The 19,713-nt window shown below is 41.2% G+C and overlaps 1 protein-coding gene across 1 annotated transcript in view; it reads left to right on the forward strand.

Annotated features, from left to right (window-relative positions):
- LOC114018710 (sodium/hydrogen exchanger 10) overlaps window positions 1-19,713 on the forward strand; it is a 304,510-nt gene that overhangs the window by 106,676 nt on the left and 178,121 nt on the right. The window contains exon 11 of the mRNA XM_043548755.1: window positions 17,769-17,935. Coding sequence (XP_043404690.1) covers window positions 17,769-17,935 — 167 coding nt within the window. The remainder of the gene's footprint in view (window positions 1-17,768; window positions 17,936-19,713) is intronic.

The raw sequence follows: 19,713 nt of genomic DNA on the forward strand, positions 1-19,713 counted from the left end.
CACTTGAGAGCCATGGAACCACTTCCCACCAAGTACAGAGGAAGCAGATTTTACTATAAGTACTTTGTTTCCCAAAGAGAAGGGTGGGGGGAAGGCCAATTCTAGTTCTCATGGTACTGAATACCTTTGTCAAAGAACCAAAATTTAAGATGGTAGCACTCACAAGTATTATTCAATCCCTGGATCTGGGAGACTATTTTATGACCCTCACCTTCAAGGTGCATACTTTCATGTCATGATACGTCCCTCTCAGAAGAGGCTCCCGTGCTTTGTCATATTTTAGGACAGCAATCAGTATTGAGTCCTCTCTTTTAGAGTATACCACCCCCAGCGTGTTTGCAAAAATTATGGTGGTATTCGCTGCACAGATTCACCAAGGGGAAGTAATTGTCTTCCCCATCTCAATGATTGGCTTCTCAAAGGGTATCCCTACATAGAAGTTCAGTCAGTGGTAAAGAAGGCTATATCTTTTTTTTACACTCTCAGCCTTCAGCTCAATACTGCAAAATCCTCCCTTTTACCTCTATAGTGGATAGAGCTTATAGGGGGTACTCTGATGCCATGACATCCAGAGCCTACCTACCAGAGGATAGATTTCTCACTTTGACACACTTAATCACATGAGTCCAAATGAGCCCATGGTCACTCCCAGATTGTGACTGCCACTCTGTGGGCACATGGCAGCATGTACCTTTGTCATGGCATACAGTTGCTTACATCTACTCTGTTTGCAGGCCTTGCTCAGGACAGTTTATACCCTCAACAGAAACAGTCTGAACAAATTACTCTCTATTCCCAGCTGTGTGTTAATATCCTTCAACTGATGGAAGAATCTGGACAAGGTGTTTTCTGGACTTTCCTTCCACCATCCCCCTCCCATTGTCACCACAGTTTCAGATGTATCTCTCCTAGCATGGGGAGATCACTTGCAGGACCAAACTATGCAGGGCTAATGGTCTGCCCAGGGATCTGCCTTACATATCAGCATTCTGGAGCTCAGTGCTGTGAGATACACTTGCTATCACTTATTCCCCGTGATAGGAGGTCAGTCTGACTGCATAATGACAGACAACAAGGTCAGAATGTTTTACATAAATCAACATGGTGGAGTGAGATCTGGTTCCCTTTTCTCAGAAGCAATTAGATTATGGAACTGGTGCATAGTCCACTTAGTCCTAGTCGCAGTAGATTATTTGCCCAGTCTCTGATGCACCATAGCTGACAACTTCAGCAGACATTTCACTCAAGATCACGAGTGGGAACTCGACATATACATACTCAAACAGATATTTCTTACCAGGGTTTTCCACCATTTTTGCCATCATTGTCAATTGGAAATGTGTGAAATTCTGTTTGAAGGAAGGTTGCGGATGCCTTTCTCCTATCTTGGTCAAGAAGTTTCCTGGACTACTTCCCTTTAATGCCGCTAATCCTCATGGTTCTAAATAATATCATACAGGACAAAGCCATAGTAATCTTGATTGTACCAATCTGGCACAGACAGATGTGGTTTCCTCACCTACTTTGCCTCTTCCGCCAGCCAGCCAGCCATCAGTCTCCTGCTGAGGCCCAGTCTTCTCACTCAGGATTTGGAGAATGTTTGTCACCCCCACCTGAACATTCTACGACTCAGGGCTTGGTATATAGATGGCTCTTGGGATTAGAACTTTTCTGTGCCAGAGAGGTTCAAGAAGTCATGTTGAACTGTAGAAAGGAATCCACCAGGAAAACTTACCTTCAGAAATGGAAAAGATTTTACCACTGGTGCACTCACCACCACCTATCTCCTGTTGAATCTCGTATCTTGGAGATTCTAAAATATCTTTTCTCTCTAAAACAAGGAAGTCTGTCTTTGAGCTCCATTAAAGTTCACCTAGAAGCCATCACAACATTTAATTCTCTTGTGTAAAGTTTCTTGGTATTTGCGTACCTTGCAACTTCCAGTTTCATCAAAGTTTTATCCAGACTCTTTCTGAATGTCAGAGCCCACCCCAGTTCCAGACTTGACCTTAGTTGTTAATTTTCTGATGGAAACCTCCCTTCAACTAGTTAACTGTACCTATTTAAACCTGGCCATGAAAACCACCTTTATAGTGGCAATTACTTCTGCTCAAAGATTGGTGAATGAGGGGCTTTGATGGCTGATCCCCTTTACGCTGTCGTCTTCAAGAACAAGAGATGCCTCCAACCACACCCACAGTTCTTACTCAAATTAATCTTGGACTTTCATATCAATCAGGCTATTCATCTGCTGGTTTTCTGTTGGTAAACCTCATCAGATTAGGGAGGGTGCTGTCCTATAGACTTTACACATTAGTAGATTGCTAATATATTATTTGGACAGGACTAAACCTTTTTTAATTTCTCCAAGGCTATTTGTGTCTATTGCAGACAGAGTTAAAGGGGTTCCATTGTCCACCCAGGGACTTTCTAAGTTGGTTTCTGGCTGCATCTTCTCCTGTTACGCTGCTGCTAATGTGCCATGCCCTCTTAAGGTCACAGCCCATTCTACCAGATTGCAGTCCACATTTATCACCTTACTGAAAGATGTTAGACAGTCCTATCACAGAAATCCAAAAAACTACTACATGGGCTTCAGCTCACACTTTCTCAAGACACTATGCCTTATTGCATGCCTCTAGAGCAAATGGTACATTCAGTTCTGCAAACAGTTCTAGACCGGGTTCCAAAGCTCACACCTCCTCCAGAGGGTATTGCCAGGAGTCACCTCAAGTGGAGAACCCATAGAAACACTACTCAAAAAAGGAGGAGAGTCCAGTAACTGGAGTTCTTTCGGATATGTGTCCATATGGGTATTCCACTCCTTTTCGTCTGCTTTGGAGTTTTATCACCATAGGACTGTGTGGTAGAGAAGGAACTGAGGGCGGTTCCTTCATCGCAGCCCTATATAACCTTGGTATGGGGCACGAGGATAGCTAGGTGCATAAGCAAACCAAATGAGCACTGCTGCCAAAAACCTCTGATAGAAGGTGCAGGCATGCCTCAGATGGAGCACCCAAAGGGACACACATCTCAAAGAGCTCCAGTTACTGCACAAGGTGAGTAACCTTTCCTTTTTAACAAATCATGGGAAACTGCATAAATTCTAAAGGATTGGAGAACTGCCAGTGTAGTTCCAGTATTTAAGAAGGGTAATAGGGATGACCCAGCAAACTATAGACCAGTTAGCCTGATGTTCAGTTCCAGGTAAAATAGTGGAATGGTTAATTCAAAATACTATCAGCAAAGAAATAGAGACTAAAAATATAGGTGGGTCTCATCAAACAAAACTGTGATCTTTTTCTGACAGGATTACAGGTCTAATGTATAAAGGCAACTGTTTTGATATAGTATGCTTGGATTTCTCCAAGGCATTTGACTTAATACCATGTGACATTTTAGTTAAAAAACTTGAACTATATGGAATTAACAGAGCACACATTAGATGTGTGACAGGCCCAGACCAGTGGGATACAGGACTGTGGTAGAAGGCAAATATATTGGCCACTGGATGAACAGTTTTCTGTTCCCCCCTGAGTGACCAGAGCAGGGGTGCCCTAGAGCTAATCAAGACACCTGGAGCCAATTAAGAACTTTCTAGAATCAATTATGGCAGGCAGGCTAATCAGGACACCTGGTTTAAAAGGGACCTCCCATCAGTTAGTGGGGGCACGCCAGGAGCAGTGAATGAGAAGGCGTGCTGCTGAAGGAGTGAAGAGTTCAAGCATGATCAGGCTTCAGGAGGAAGATCCTGCAGTGAATATAAAGAAGGAGCTGGGGGAAGGCCATGGGGAAGTAGCCCAGGGAGTTGTAGCTGTCACAGGGATCATTGTAGACAGCTGCTATCCGCAGGGCCCTGGGCTGGAACCGGTGTAGAGGGTGGGCCCGGGTTCCCGCCCAACTCCTGATCAGACACAGGAGGAGTTGACCTGGTGTGTGAGAGAAACACAAGAAGGGAAGGTCTAAATTGGAAAGGGATCTGGCCTGTCCCCGACCTTCTAGGTGGGACACAGAGACTGTGGGGATTGTTCTCTGTTTTCCCCCATGCTGGCCAGTGATGAGGTTAGCTGAATGGATGGCAGGTTTGAGCCACTAGCAAAAGTGGCCAAACTGAGGGCTGCCGTGAATCTCTGAGGCAAGCAAATCCGCCTATAAGTGCAGGACCGACCAAGGCAGAGGAGGAACTTTGTCACAGATGGATTAAAGACTAGTTTAGTGACAGATCTCAAAATGATATCAATGAGCAGGTTTGCTTCAAATGAGGTTGCCTAGGGATTGGTTCTTGGTTGAATGCTATTTAATATTTTTGTGAGCAATCTAGATGATATAAAATCTTTGCTGGTAAATTTATGTAGATGTCACAAAGATTGGTGAGATAGTAAATAATGAGAACAGGTTACTGTTAAAGAATGATCCGAATCACCTTGTTAAATGGTCACAACCGAACAAAATACATTTTAATACATCTGGGAACCAAGAATGCATATTGTACCTAGAGGATGGGACGCTTTGTCTAGGAATGAGGTGACTAAGAGAAGGATTTAGAGATCATTGTAGATAATTACCTGAACATGAGCTCTCAGTGTAAAGTTGTGGTAAAAAGCTAATGCAATCCTTGATTATATAAAGGGAGTATCAGGTAGAAGAGGTGAAGTGATCTTTTCTCTGTACAGAACATTGGTAAGACCACTACTAGAAAACTATGTCCACTTCTGGTATCCACTTCAAGAAGGATATGGAAATAGGGAAGAATGTTCAAAGGAGGGCCACAAAAAAGATCAAGGGGATGGCAAACAAGCCTTACAATGTGAGGCGTAAAGGGCTCAACTCATTGACCTTATTAGAGAAATGGTTGAGAGGTGACTTTATCACTGGGTATAGATAGTTACATGGGAAAAGATATCTGATGGAGAAGGGCTTTTCAATCTGACAGAGGCTGACAAAAGCACAGCAAATTCTTCCAGTGATTGCATGTTCTACTTTGGCTATATGTTCACCCAGTGCATCACAGTTGGAAGTTTTTCCCTTAGCAGTACCCATTGGGGCAGTGCATGTTCCCTCTGCTGCCTTGTGCTGCTTCATGATCGAATAGAGGACAGAGCCACCGCAGATCCTTCTCAGTTCCTTCTTACTGCCTCTAATTGGTAGTTGGAGTGCTTTGTCTTGCTTCTGCAAGTTTCTCCCCTTATTGGGAATATTTTTTCTTTTTCTGTAAACTAGTCAGTGGTTAGTTGGCAGTTTAATATAGGTTTTCTTTGTTATTTCTTTTTGCAGTTTTGATTTCCTCTTATCTATAGAGTGCTGATGCCCCGTACTGGGGTATGCCTCAGTCTCTGGGTTTAAGCTTTGTGCCTGCTGAAAGAAAGCTATGCCATTGAGTAACCATGATTCCACCTGCCTAAATTGCCTCAGTGAAGATCACATTCGAGACCACTGCCAGACTTGCAAGGGTTTCAGGCCCTGGACAAAAGAGGACAAAGAGGTGAGACTGCACCATATCCTCATGGAAGCCACCGTGCAGCTGCCTGCTGAACCTTCCCACTCGGGGTGCGCACTGAGTACTTTGGCATTGGTGAAGAGTGCTGTTGTGGACATTACTTCATAATGTGGGCTCTGATACACTTTCCCAGTGCCAGAAAGAAGCACAAGCGGTCAGAATCATTCAAGGACATGAGACTAATCTTCACTATATATTTGAGGTCTCCAGTACTGTTCATCAGTAAGCACTCAGGAGGACAGGGTAGGGCATCCTCGGGAAAGAGATCTTCCCCAGAACTGATATTTTTGAATCAGCGGTCATTAACTCTGGCATCAATGCCTGGGGTATTGAGATCAAACTCCATTACAGTACCAACTATTTCTGTGTAACATCATCAGCACCAGGAAAATACCTCTGTACCAACAATACCGGGAGCCTATGCAGCACCATGAGACCAACTTTGCCTCTCAGTGCAGACTCCTGGTGGTACAGGAGACAATTTGGCCGGTACTGGTGGCTCCTCAGGCCCTGGTTACAAACTTAGTTTAGGTTTATAATCAGCCTTCACTATTGTAGGGAGCTAAAGTGTCAAGTGTTCAGTGTTTCCTTGACCAGTGCAGTCCAGTACTGGTATTTCCAGAGTGATGACCTCAGACCTCGGCACCACCTGACACAGCACCACTGTCATTGTGCAACTCAGAGTCTTCTTTGGAGTCTGAGGTAAGCTCTTGTCCTGAGATAGATGACTACTTTGTCCTTCATGAAGGGAGTTTTGTTACTGGTACCCAACAGATTTTCAGAGACAGCTACCCTTGGAGAAGTTGTGGCTGGGGTTCTATGCTTTACCCATGGCACTACTGGAACCCATGGGGCATGCCTCCCACTTTCAGATCCTCCTTGGTTCCTCAGCCTTTCAGATGTCCTATCAGATAATTTACTAGCTCACATGAGGGGGTCCAAGAGGTTATCAAGCAAAACCCTAAAGGCCTGTAAAGCTTTGGAACCTCCATCTACTACACTGCAGGAGGCTCAACCTCAACTTCCTTTGCACTCATCATCCTCATTGCCTGATGAAATTGTAGCTGCTTGGGATTTCTCGCTTGTGCAAGATGACTACTTGGCTTACCAAGGTCTTTTAAAGAACGTAACTACCTTTCTTGATATTCCTGTTGAAGAGGTCCAGGAGAGTTCTTACAGACTCATGGACATTCTGGGTTTGGCAGTGCCTTTTGGAGTGGCTATACCTATCAGTGATGCCACACTAGAGTATACAAACTCCTTGTGGTAAACACCATCTTCTCTGGCTCCAAAAGCTAAAAGAACCAAGAGAAGGCATCATGTTCCTTCTCAAGGCTATGAACATTTTTATAACCATCCTTTGCCAGGTTCCTTCGTTGTCTTGGTGGTGAATTAAAGAGCACTTCAGGGTGCTGCTTCGAGTACCAATCTCCTGGATATTGGAGTTCCCTTTTCCCCTCCCTTTCCCACATTGACTCTGTTTATGAATGCTTCTTTTCTAGGTTGGGGAGCTCAGTTAACAAACCTACAAACTCAAGGTTTGTGGTCTTATCATTATATGACTCTCCATATATATGTGTGGGAGTTGCAGGCTATTCATCTGTTCATTGCCTATTGGGCTTTTCACCTTCACAGCAAGTTAGAGACACTGGGTCGCTATAGTGTGTCTGATGAAGATGTGCTTTGCTGACAGGAGAGCACTCTCCCGTCAGCATAATTATTCCACCTCAACGAGAGGTAGAAGCTATGTTGGCGAGAGAGCATCTCCCACCGACTTAGCGCTGGTGTGGACAGCCCTTAGGTTGATGTAACTTGCGTCACTCAGCAGGGTGTCTTTTTCACACCTCTGAGTGATGTAAGTTACATCGACATTAGCGGTAGCGTAGACAAGCCCTTTACAGGTCCTCGTGAGCAACACTGAGGCAATGTTCTATATGAACAGGCAGAGAGAGGACAGATCAGACAGAGTCTATCAAGAGGCGATATGTCTTTGGGAGGTTTGTATCACCAATACAATTCATTTTAAAGCCTCCTATCATCCTGGTGTTCAGAATAGCTTGGCGGACCTCCTGAACAGATTGTTTGGCAGAGATCATGAATGGTCTCTGAGTCTGGATAGTGTGAGATTAATTTTTCAACCCTGGATGCGGGGCTCCTTCACATAGACCTGTTTACTACTTGTCTCTACAAGAAGTGACATCTTTTTTTTGTTCTAGAGCAGGTCACAGTAAGGGATCTTTGGATTCTTTCCTACTATCTTGGAAAAACAAACTGCTGTATATCTATCCTTCCATTACACTCCTTTTAATGGCATTTCTCAAGCTCAAGCAGGATAATGCAAGCATGATACTCATAGCACTGGCTTGGCTTCACCACCATCCGCTGAGCCTTTCGGCCAGGTCTCCTTTGACACTACCTCCAGATCTTGACCTGATCTCCCACAGGACCATGGTCGCCTGCTACATCCCACCACATCTGCTTTCCATCTTATGGCCTTGATGTTCCCTGGTTAAAACCTCAGGAGGCCAAATGTTCAGGGACGGTGCAAAACATTCTCCTGAATAGCAGAAAGCTACTCAATACACTTACCTGTTGAAATGGGAATGATTCTCCTTATGGTCAAAGCAGAAAAGGGTTTTGCCAGTGCTTGCCCCGTCAGTCAGATTCCTAAGGGTCAGTAGCTTATATATCTATGTTGTGGATCCCATTCCTCCCTGGAACTTAAATCTGGTACTGTCAAGGTTGATAGTCACCAGTTCAAAGGGTAGACCCATCTTTTCTTTCCTGCATTTCTCTATGAAAGTAGCATTTTGGTAGTTGTTACTCCCACAAGAAGGGTGGCAGAGTTACACAGTCTTTTACAAGGACAAGGTATACTTATGTCCACATCCGAAATTCCTGACTAAACTAGTAATGGACTTCCACCTCAGTCAAGCCCATTGTGATGTTGCATTATATATGTTTATGGAAATATGCTTATGAGTGTAAATATGACATAACTAGAATATGCTTTGTGCTAGATATGCCATTTAACATATCTTTGCAAAGTTTATGATCTACTGAATATATTCATCCTATTTGTAGGCATGTATCATTTTTATATCTGAAGTTATGAGCGTTGGCTCTATGCCTGTATTTGAAGTGTTTGCTGTAGGGGAAACATAAGGGAGATGTGGCCAACATATTGTGAAGGGCCGATTCAGGTAATTGGGAGTACTTAACTAACAATGGACTTTGGGAGACGCCAATCAACATCTGAACTTTCCTGGAAACGTTCAAACTAACACGTAAACAGTGGTGTCAGCCTGCAGAAAGCTGAATCATTCATGGATGTGTGACTTGCCCAGGTGGCTACAAACTCCATCTTGTTGCTGTGATTTTGCACAGAAGAACAAAGGGGTTTCCACCCACAAGAGAGAAAATATAAAAGGCCCTGGAAGCCTCTCCATTTGGTCTTCAGGTGGCTCAAGAAATGGCCTCTCTACCCCAATGAGATGCCTGAAAGAAAGTGGAACAAAGGACTGTAACTACGGGGGTGTGAGTGATTGCTGGACACAGGCCATAAACTACAATGTTGGTCTGAAGAGGATTGTACCTGAGATAACATCTAGGGTGAGAAGTTAGTATTTGTAACTAGATCCTTAGTGTATTAAGTTAGTGTTGTGTGTTTTTGCTTTATTTTTCTTGGTAGCTTACTTTGTTCTGTCTATTATTACTTGAAACCACTTAAATCCTACTTTTTTTTTTTTTACTTCAAATCACTTTTGTTTATTAATTAACCCAGAGTAAGTAATTAGTACCTGGGGGAGCAAACAGCTATACATATCTCTCTATCAGTGTTATAGAGGGTGGACAGTTTATGAGTTTACCCTGTATAAGCTTTATACAGAGGAAAATGGATTTATATGGGGTTTGGATCCCATTGGGAGCTGGGTGTCGGGGGGCTGAAGACAGGAGCACTTCTTAAGCTGTTTTCAGTTAAGTCTGCAGCTTTGTGAGCATGGTTCAGACCCTGAGTCTGTGTTGCAGCAGGCTTGCGTGTCTGGCTCAACAAGGCAGGGTTCTGAAGGCCCAAACTGGCAGAGAAAACGGGCTCAGAGGTAGTCTCAGCACATCAGGTGACCATACCAAGAGGGTCTCTGTGACCAAACCCATCACACCCATATGTTTACCGACTTTCTTTCCTAAGCCCGTAAGCCTGTGGTACACAGTTCAGTTTCCTCAGGACTGAAATGCTTTGGTCTAACTGTAGTATTTGGGCTTAATGTAGGGGTATCTAGATGAAAGTTAATAGCCTGTGATCTTACAGGAGGTCAGACTAGATGATCTGATGGTCCCGTCTGGCGTTAAACTCTATGAAACTGTATAGCTTGTGGTTCTCTTGACCCTTCCATTCCTGCACCACCTTTCGAGGCACCATCCTGGCAAACAGAAGCATGGCATGTTTTCCTGATTTGCCCATTGCCTTTTTGAATGGAATCCTTTCTGTCTTTTAGGGACATGCCACAGGATAATACATCCAAAGCAGGGTGGATTTGATTTAAATCAAATTGATTTAAGTCATGATTTAAATCACTAGTCAGGAAGACTCGATTTAATCATGGATTTCTACATAAAAGTGCATTCTTGTTGGTTGTTATAACTTTAATACATATTCTTCACAACTCAGAGATAGATGTAGGTTTCATTTTTAGAAGGTACACACTATACATTTTTAAAGTGATTTATTTTGAAAACTTTTTAGATTAGTTTTATAGCTATATTAGAAAATGAATGACAGTTTGGTTATTTCATTTACCAAAGGTAATTGAAGCAGATATTTATGAAGTCATTGGGAGGTGAACTATCTCCAGTTCAACAGGTTAATCATTAATATTTGAAAGATTTTCTTGCCATGCTGTATTAGGAGAACAACACCAGACAGACATTCAAATTGTTTTATTTAACTAAAACAACAAGGTTATGTATTCTGGATTTTTTTCTTCAACAGCAAACATATAATATTTTAACAAAACAAGCATATGAATTTTTGAATTTAGTTAAACATTCAAGATTTTTAAAATCAGGTTTGTTTTTGTTAAAATTGTTTTAAACTAAAATAGTTAAAGGAAATATTTAAAAACAAAAATTAAATTGACTATGTCAGTCAGGTCAACATGAGAAACTTAAAATATTGGCTTCTGCAGCTAACTCAGTTGTCTTCACCTTCATTTTCCTGTTTGTTCATAATCTAGAAAAGAAAAACAAGCTTTCCTGCTTTTTCAAGTCCAAAATGATTTCTCAATTTGGAATGAATTAGTCCAAAGGAAGAAAATATTCTTTCTACACTGGCAGAAGAAGCTACTACTGTTAAAAGTGAGATTATCACTTCAACAGACTCTGAATCCAAGTGCTTAAGTGACTTCCACCAGTTCACTGGTGTGACTTTCGTTAAAACATCAGCAGCAAACATATATTTCTTGAATGATTCACCCTTAGCTCTGTAGTTTATTGTAGTTGGCATTATGGAGGGATGATTGCTGGATGTCCATGTCATAGCCAACTCCTCTTCTTCAGCAGTTAAGGTTTGACCCTGGTACAGAGTGTTGAGAATATTTGCAAGAAAATGAGCTGGAGATAGTGCTTGTCTCATTCGTTTTTTTCATGGTTGTAATTTAACTCTGTCATTGCATATTTCTCTTTTTAAGATCTCACTCAGTTCCTTCCAAATTTCAACAGTGTCAGCAATAAAACAGCTATTTCCCTGCATTTTGTTCAAGACTACAGAAATAGGCTTTCGGGTACTTAGCATGTGTTCAACATTTCTCTTAAGCCCAATGTTGAGAACTTTGGCTGTGACAGTGCCATCTATTTTTTTCACGATTTTGTTCACAAACTGTCATCAGATTAGGCCAATTCTTGATATAGTGCTCAAAATAGTCCACTACTGAGTTCCATCGCATGACTTGTGGGAGAGTTAGCTTGATTCCTCCCACTTTTTTCAGAGCAGCTGCTGCAAAGTGGTTGTTACGGAAGTATTTGGCAATTTCAACAACATTAGCCTTTATTTCTGGAACACTGAAGTCTTTGGCTAGGAGGTGCATCAAATGAGCACTGCAACCATATGTTATTAGCTTGGGACTCTCTTCACTCAGTTCTAAATAATTTCTTCTCATCTTGGATACATTCGTAGCATTGTCTGTGACCAAGCTGCATACTAGATGTTTGAATTTTTTTCACAGTTTGTTATAACGTTTATTGCTACTTCTTGTAAGTACTCTGCTGTGTGTGCATTTCCTGATGTATCAATTTTTTCTGTAAGGAAGACAATCCCTTCTTCTGTTGTCACAGAAGCACATACAACAGGATCATTGTGGACATTGCTCCACCCATCAAGACTCAGGTTAAGAATTTTACTCTCTAGACCTTTTGCACAGTCCTCAATTTCTCTTACATACACTTTATCCAGCAATTTGCCAGTGACATCTGCTCTGTTGGGTGGACTGAATCCTGGTCTTAATGACTGAACCATGTTAATGTGAAGTGTGGGTTCTGAATCATTCGGAAAGGAGAGTTTGTTGCATAAACAAACCGGGCAATTTTTTCATCAATTACCTCTTTTTGTAATCTGCTGGTTTTTATCACAAATTTATCTATGGTTGTTTCTGGATAATGGAGATTTTTTTTTCTTTTTGCTACAGGTGATATACTGTGGCTATGTGACATACCTGATGTGACTGAAACACTATCATTGGCAGATAACTCTGAAACTATAAAAAATTATGGTGATCTTGAAGGTGGATAGTCTTCAGAATCCTGTATGTTGAGGATGGGTTCTCCTAAACAAAATAAGTCAATGCAGTTATTTAATTATTATTACCGTACTGCTCATTTAGTATTACTCATTGCATTCACTGACACTCAGTACTGCTTTAAAGGTGAAATTGTAAAAGGAAGATCTGCCTATTTCAGCTATTTATTTTTTATCACAACTGCATCTAAAATGATAGTACCATACAGTAACAACTATATTTTTTGCTCAAACATAAGCGTGCAAGAATAGTCCAGAAGGAAGACAGGCAGTCCTTAAGAAAGAAGTATGAAATAAAAAAGTTTACCAACCTGAAGATCCTGCGTGTTCAGACATGTTCTTTTCATCTTCATCATCTGCAATGCAGCTTCCTCCTGAGAAGGAACACTTCTCATGATGTTGTTTCATTTGGGAAACCAGGCCTTGCATTTCTTTGTTGCACTGTTTGCATTTTGCATGCATGCCTGTCTTACCCACAGGTAGAGGAACTTCATTAAAATATTCCCAAACTCTTTTACGGCCTGCTGCCATTATAGGTTTTCCCTTCTCGTGAGAGAATGGTATGGTAGATCTAAAATCAATGAAGGCTACACTCAGAAAGACCTCAAGACTTCTGGAATATGCCGCTCATTCAGTTTCACTTTTGTTTCAACTGCCTGTCCCTTCCTTCTCACATTTATCTCCAGATTTCTTCTCCTTGTCCAGATCTATTCCACTCCCAACAATCTTCTATTCAACGAACTTTTTGAAACTTTGCACTTTTAGAGAGAGATAAGGGATTGATTCTGTGTACACAAATTTGCAGAGTGACAATGGGGTTGAGATCTGTTATTTCTCACCTCTCTATAATATTTATTTATTTAAAAACATTTTTGCTGGTAAGAAGCATGTTATCTCTGGAGACACAAATCCACAGTTTGAGAACTGCAAAACTAAGCATCTCTGACGGTATCTTCTAGACTGAGCACTGAATCCCATTGGGTAGATAGAAAGATTAACCTAAATAATCTATACAGAAGCCCCTGGAACCGCATAAGATTGGGTCCCTAATCCATGAACTATTGGAACTCATTTACAAAACTTTTCTTAAACATTACATGAATATATTGTCTCATACTATAGACTTAGAATTTATAATCCCTATTCCATGATGAGATACCTTTGAGCTATAATGTATCTTAATTAAAACTATCTTTAGATAAGTTTTTTCCTCAAAAAGCATTTTGTCAAAAAAATCCGATTTAAATTAAAAAATCAGATTTTTTTGATTTTTTTTTTTAAATCATTGATTTTTATCTACCCTGATCCAAAGTAAGGACAGCCTGCAGAAGGGCACATGCAATTACTAGCCTTCCTCTGTTGGCTTCTCACCAACCAACTTCCATCCCACCAGCAACCTGTAGAAGTAAATATGCAATAACTAGCCTGTGTCTTCTGCACTGCGTTTAAATAAGCTACATTCCCCTAATGCGCATGGACCACCTGGTCTTTATTAACCTTCCCTAAGTTGCCAGAACAAGTATGCACACCCTGGATGATAGGTCCATCAATAGCTATTAGCCAGGATGGGCAGGGATGGTGTCCCTAGCCTCTGTTTGTGAGAAGCTGGGAATGAGAGACATGGAATGGATCACTTGATGATTACCTGTTCTGTTCATTACCTCTGGGGAACCTGGCATTGACCACTGTCGGAAGACAAGATACTGGGTTAGATGGACTTTTGGTATGACCCAATATGACCATTCTTATGTCACCCAGCCTTACAACACAGGTCTAGGGATCCTACCCAAATGGCAAAGTCTGTGAAAATGTCTTACCATCTCGAAGGTCACTGAAGACTGGAAAGAACCTATGGGAGTGGAATTCCCAAATCGAACAAAAAGCAATGTTTTATCAATGTTGACATGGTGACTACAATTTTGACAATAACTTGTTCTCTCCCAACCCCCATGTCTCCCAGCAGCTGACACATTGTGGCAATCACACACACAGGGGTGCTAACATTGATTTAAATGCCTGTCCAATTTACATAGGAGTAAAAGGAGCTCAAGAGATAACTTAATGAAAGAAATTATATGCGCATCCCAAGAGAAGGATAAAAAGGTGAAAGAGTAGAGGGAAGGGTTCCTGAAACATGATAAAGAGAAGAGAGAAAAGGAGAGGGAAATGGTTAGAGCCTCATAGGCAGAGTTGCTGGGAATGATGGAGAGGTAAACAACCCTCCTGGAGAACATGGTGGTTCATTGATCAAGGACTGTACCACAGCATATGATTCCCCTTTACCTCTGATACCTCCACATTCTGGGACACACCATTCACTGCAACAACACCCAGAAATAAGTTATTTTCTAGAGAAAAACTTCAGCCTGTCTCCCGGTCTTTCTTCATGCAAGGTTTAAAGTCTCTGAGGATCTGGCAGCGGTCCCCCTACATGTGCTTCTTGCAGGCACTTCAGGCAGCTTGACTGCGGATTGCACAGAGGCACCAACGCATGCCTCAGCATGGGGTAATGGATAAAAACGCCAATAACTCAGTAAGTTACAAACTTTCACTAAAACTACTCGCAACTAACTAACATACAAATATGCAAAAGAGAAGACCACTGAGAGAGCTTGCCAAAGAAAGGATGATAGAAGTTCCAGCAACCGTCATAGGTGGTAAGAAGGAACTGAGGGGGTGCAGGGTCAGCTGGGTGCTTTGTACCAGTGCTATGAGTGCACGGCACCATAGGGTGCTCAAGCTACCCCAATGGGTACCACTGGGAAAAATTTCCGACGACTGTGCTCAGAGTGCAAATACACATAGAGTGGAATGGACTTGTGTAACACATCTTGAAGAACAATAGTTACAAAAGGTTAGTAACCATTTTTTCTAGACATTCCATGCTTCAGGACAACAAAGAAAACAGTGGACAATAGGAAACCTCCTTATTTCTCTCACCTGCAAGGAATAGACTCTTCTGCCCCATCCCACCCTCCAAGCTGCAGAGAATAGTTTTGAGCACCTTGCTTATACAAGATGACCTTGAAACCACAAAATGATCTGCCCACTGCACTTTTATATAACTTTTTTAGGTTTTGACTGGGTTTGAAATTTGCAAATTATTGACTGTGACTATGGAGTACATTTGAATTGGTATATTGTGTTATTAAAAGTAAATTGAAAATGTCTTTGCAGTTGTTTCTGCATCTCGTACAATTCATTATAAAGTTCACCTTTAGTGAACAAATTCATTAAACGGTTCATTAAAATGTCCCACAGGAAACTTAATAAGATCTTTGCGTGACTGCACATACATAGCAATACTTGTGCCATAATCTTAATTAAAACCTTGTACAAAAGCATAGATATTGTTCACAAGTGGCCTGTAGCTTCAGAACTGGAGCACAAGGGATTCCTGACTCTGTGCCCCTGAGCAGTTGCATCATTTCATAGACGCCTTCCCTCTGGCTGTTCAAAACCTTCTGCAAGTCTGCCAATCTCCTCCTTGTCTCCATCAATAAGTCTCTCTCTCTCTCTTCCTTTCACAAAAGTTGTGCAAAACACAGCAAGAAGCTATAATCAAAGGCAAATACTTTTAATCTATATCCAGCCTTGACATTAGGCTCCTCCATTTACCTTTCAGTCTTCCAAATGTACATTCTATTATCCTTCTGCAAATACTCAGGTTATAGTTATAGAATTCCATTCTGCCATCCAGGAATCCAGTAAAAGGCTTCATAATCCAGGAATTTAGGGATAACCTTGGTCTCCCAGAATGACCGGAATGAATTGTAACACTATTATTGTACATAGATACCATGCGAGCAGAAGTTCAATTTCTCACTACAGAAAACAGTACAGAGTTTCTAAAGCTCCTGGCATCATGGACCTTTCCAGACCACCCCACGTTAATGTTTGTGAACATGGTGATTAACCAGGACCTGCAGCACCAGGGAGAAATACCTCATTCTCCTGATGACCTCAGGGACCTGGGGGGTCAGGGTAGGCAAGGAATAGGTATTTGGATCCCATCAGTGACCCCAACTGTACATAACCATTAATAACCTCCTGTGCATTGCCCTGCTTTATTATCCAGGGGACAGCACCTTCTTGGAAGCAGCATACATCTCCATGACAACAGTCTTGACAATTGATCTACCAACACCAGACTGGTTAGCTACTGACTGCTAGCAATCCAGTGTGGTAAGCTTCCAGATGGCAATGGTCACATGCTTCTTCACAGTGAAGAGATCTTGCATGCGACTCTTCCACCACTGGAGCTCTAGGACAAGCTTTACACAGATTTCCAGGAATGTAGCTTTTGACATCCTGAAAGTGCTATCGCTGCTGCTGGCCATCATAGGCCTGCAGCACTATCCTGTCCCACTAGTAAGTACTATGTGTCTGAGCTTAAAAGTGTTGGTCCGATGAGTGAAGTTGCGCCTGTGAAAGATCTAAGAGACTTATATTCTTGATTTCAGTCTCCTCCTCCTGAGGTGCCCTTAGCACTCTGATTCTGAAGCCATTGCACTATTTTACATATGCTTGCAGCATCCTGTTTATATAATCTCCTTGAGGATAGTAGTATGTACCAATGTTTCCTCCCTGCTGCTTGACAGTGCTTTGAAAATGTCGCTGGCTCACCAAGGCCATGTGGATGTTGGGATGAAAGGAGAGGAATCATGGGAAATTTTTAGTTTGACTCCAAATACCCTAATCCTATTTCCTTCTGGTAGGTATCCCACAATATGTGGTGAAAAAACTCCCAGAGTTCCCACAGCACAGTGGTGAAGCAATGCACCATTGGATGTCTGCCAGGAATACTAAACCTTTATTTCAAAACATTGTTGTGCTAAGTGGCCACAGTGATACGAGGCAAAAATTCCTTACTTGAGGGATCACAATGTGCTGTGTATGTACTGCTCACACAACAGTTGTTGTGAAGGCACTTAAACAAAACCCACAGCAAGTTTCAAGTGTAGACGTCCTCTTAGGAAGGTGGTTGTGGAATAAAAGACAGAGAGTGAAAAACATAACTGTAGAAAAGATGAAATTCTATAAAAATCTCTAACACTCACAGTATTACAATACAGTACCAAACACTATCTGAAAGAGTCCTCAGTTAACTAATGAGAAAGAGACCTTAAAAAGAGGGAAATGAATTGCTCAGAATAGCACAATAAACATTCATGTAAAAGGCCCTATGGAAAAGAACAGCCTAATATTCCCATTCAGTTGCCACTGGAAACAAATGGGTCTGAAGAGTAGAGGACGTGGTGAGAGCAACATGCAGCTGCTGTTACAAAGTGAAATCTCTGGCTTCTGGCAATGGTCTGAGCATACAGCTTCTTAGATTAAGACTTTTATCCTGCTCCCAGCAACTTTACAGAAATGGCCTTTCAGCCAGTCAGTCACCCCATAGCCTCAGTCAGGCATTCTCTTTCACATCTTACAAATATATAGACAACCTAAATGTATTCATTTTCTTCATTTCCATAGGTCTATGTAATATTACTCTTCCAAAGCGTATGGCAATGTACAGTGCTGTTCAGCGTATAAAAGAAATGGAGGCCAACGCATTTTCCATGTTGAAACTTGATAGATTTTTAGCTGATGCAAATTGGACTATGACTGAAGAAGCAATTAAAATTGATTACCCTTATAAAGTGAGTAATTTATCTTTATTATATTTCTTACAAAGAAAATTATGTAAGCAGCAAAAGTAATGCTTGAAACAAAGGAATGATTCACAGCTTTTGATTTACACTGGCATCCATTGCAAGAAGAGTAGACTCTCCAGTATTAAGTTTACAGGCTAGTAGGAGAGAATTGTAATGATAAATGAGGTCTCTGGTTTGATGGAAATATCTGATATACTATTAATATTATGGGGTTTTTATGAAGGGGGGAAATTAATATACCAAAAAATTAGGGGCTAGATATCCTGCACAGACATCCTGATCTCTTTGAGGTTAGTTTTGATGAAAAGAGGGCTTTGTGGAAATAGAGTTGAGCTATATAAGAGTAAGTGATGATTAATACAATACTTGGTCCTCAGTTACTTTTAAGAAATGTTCCTATAAAACTTGAACTTGAGTATCTTTCTGAAATACAATGATTGTTAGCTCTTCTGACAACATTAGTAATTTTATTGAAATGGGGAGGGAATATTTGTTGTACTCAGTGAAGTTACATGTGCAGCTGAAAGAAGCTAGTACCTTTGTTTCACATTGCTTGTTGGTGTCTTGGCTACAGCTAGGATATTTAGAATTTAGATGTAATAGGAAAGAATAAATAAGCTAATGTTCAGATTTGGGTTAGTGTTTGGGAAGATATTGGGATCTTCAGATCCTAATATTGCCCAATTTAATATTATCTGTTTTTCCACCCAACGCTCCCTTCTCAAAGGAGGCATACTAACCCCAGTTACTAGGAGTTGTCCCAATGACCCTATGTCATCCTCTTGCCTTGATGTCTTTGGGAGTGGCTGAATGTTTGCCCACCTCTCTATTGCCACTATTTAGGCAGTGACTATCTTGCATACTTCCTCTCCTGAATCTTTGGTGAAAATTACGGTAATAGGCCCCCTCTTGCTCCGAAATCCCATTGCCACCTCTTCATAGATCCTTCACTGGTCTGAGACACCCCACCTTCCTACACAACCTGGGCACTGTACTGTATAAATCTAGGGTCCCTGCTGCACAAGGACCTGAAAGGTATGAAAACGCAAAACATTATTTTTTGTTGGTCTCCTGGGTCAATAAAACTTCATATTCACCTGCACCAAGTCAATATCTGTATATTATATTCTGAAACACACATACCCTCATTACATAAATGCATACACACAATAAAGTAATATAGAGAGAAACTAACAGTATGTTCTACCTATTGTATTGTCACTTGACTGCAAATCGTAGCCCATTCTCTGCTGTAAATAGAAATAAAACACCTCAAACTTCATATTATTAAAAAGAGTTCTATACGCAATTGCAGTAATAGTACAAGTGTTTGAATAATAATTATACATGCACCCATGTCTATCTTCCCATTCCTACAAGGGGTAGATTGTTCAGATCATTATTTGGGTTGTATTGGGGCTAGGATTCAGGTTATGATTAGATTAATCCATGACACTGTTGTGACCTGTTAATTAATTCAGGTTTATTTTGTTAACTCTGTATCAGCATTTGACTTATCATCCAGTAGGTCACTAACCAGAAAATATATTTCCTTCTAGCGCTCAAAGAGCATCTACAGTAGCATCTACCACACTTTTGAAAATTGAGCTTCCCCTTCAGAAAAACTAGAACAATTGCACCCTTTTATCCTTCACATGTGGCGTTCAAGGCCTACACAAATGAAGTCACTCAGAGTACATTGTATAGATCTTTATAATATGATACTTCATCATCATTCTTTCCGACGTTTCTCAGCATTTATA

The sequence above is a fragment of the Chelonia mydas genome, chromosome 6 (genome assembly GCF_015237465.2).
Source record: "Chelonia mydas isolate rCheMyd1 chromosome 6, rCheMyd1.pri.v2, whole genome shotgun sequence".
NCBI classification, from domain to species: Eukaryota; Metazoa; Chordata; order Testudines; family Cheloniidae; genus Chelonia; species Chelonia mydas.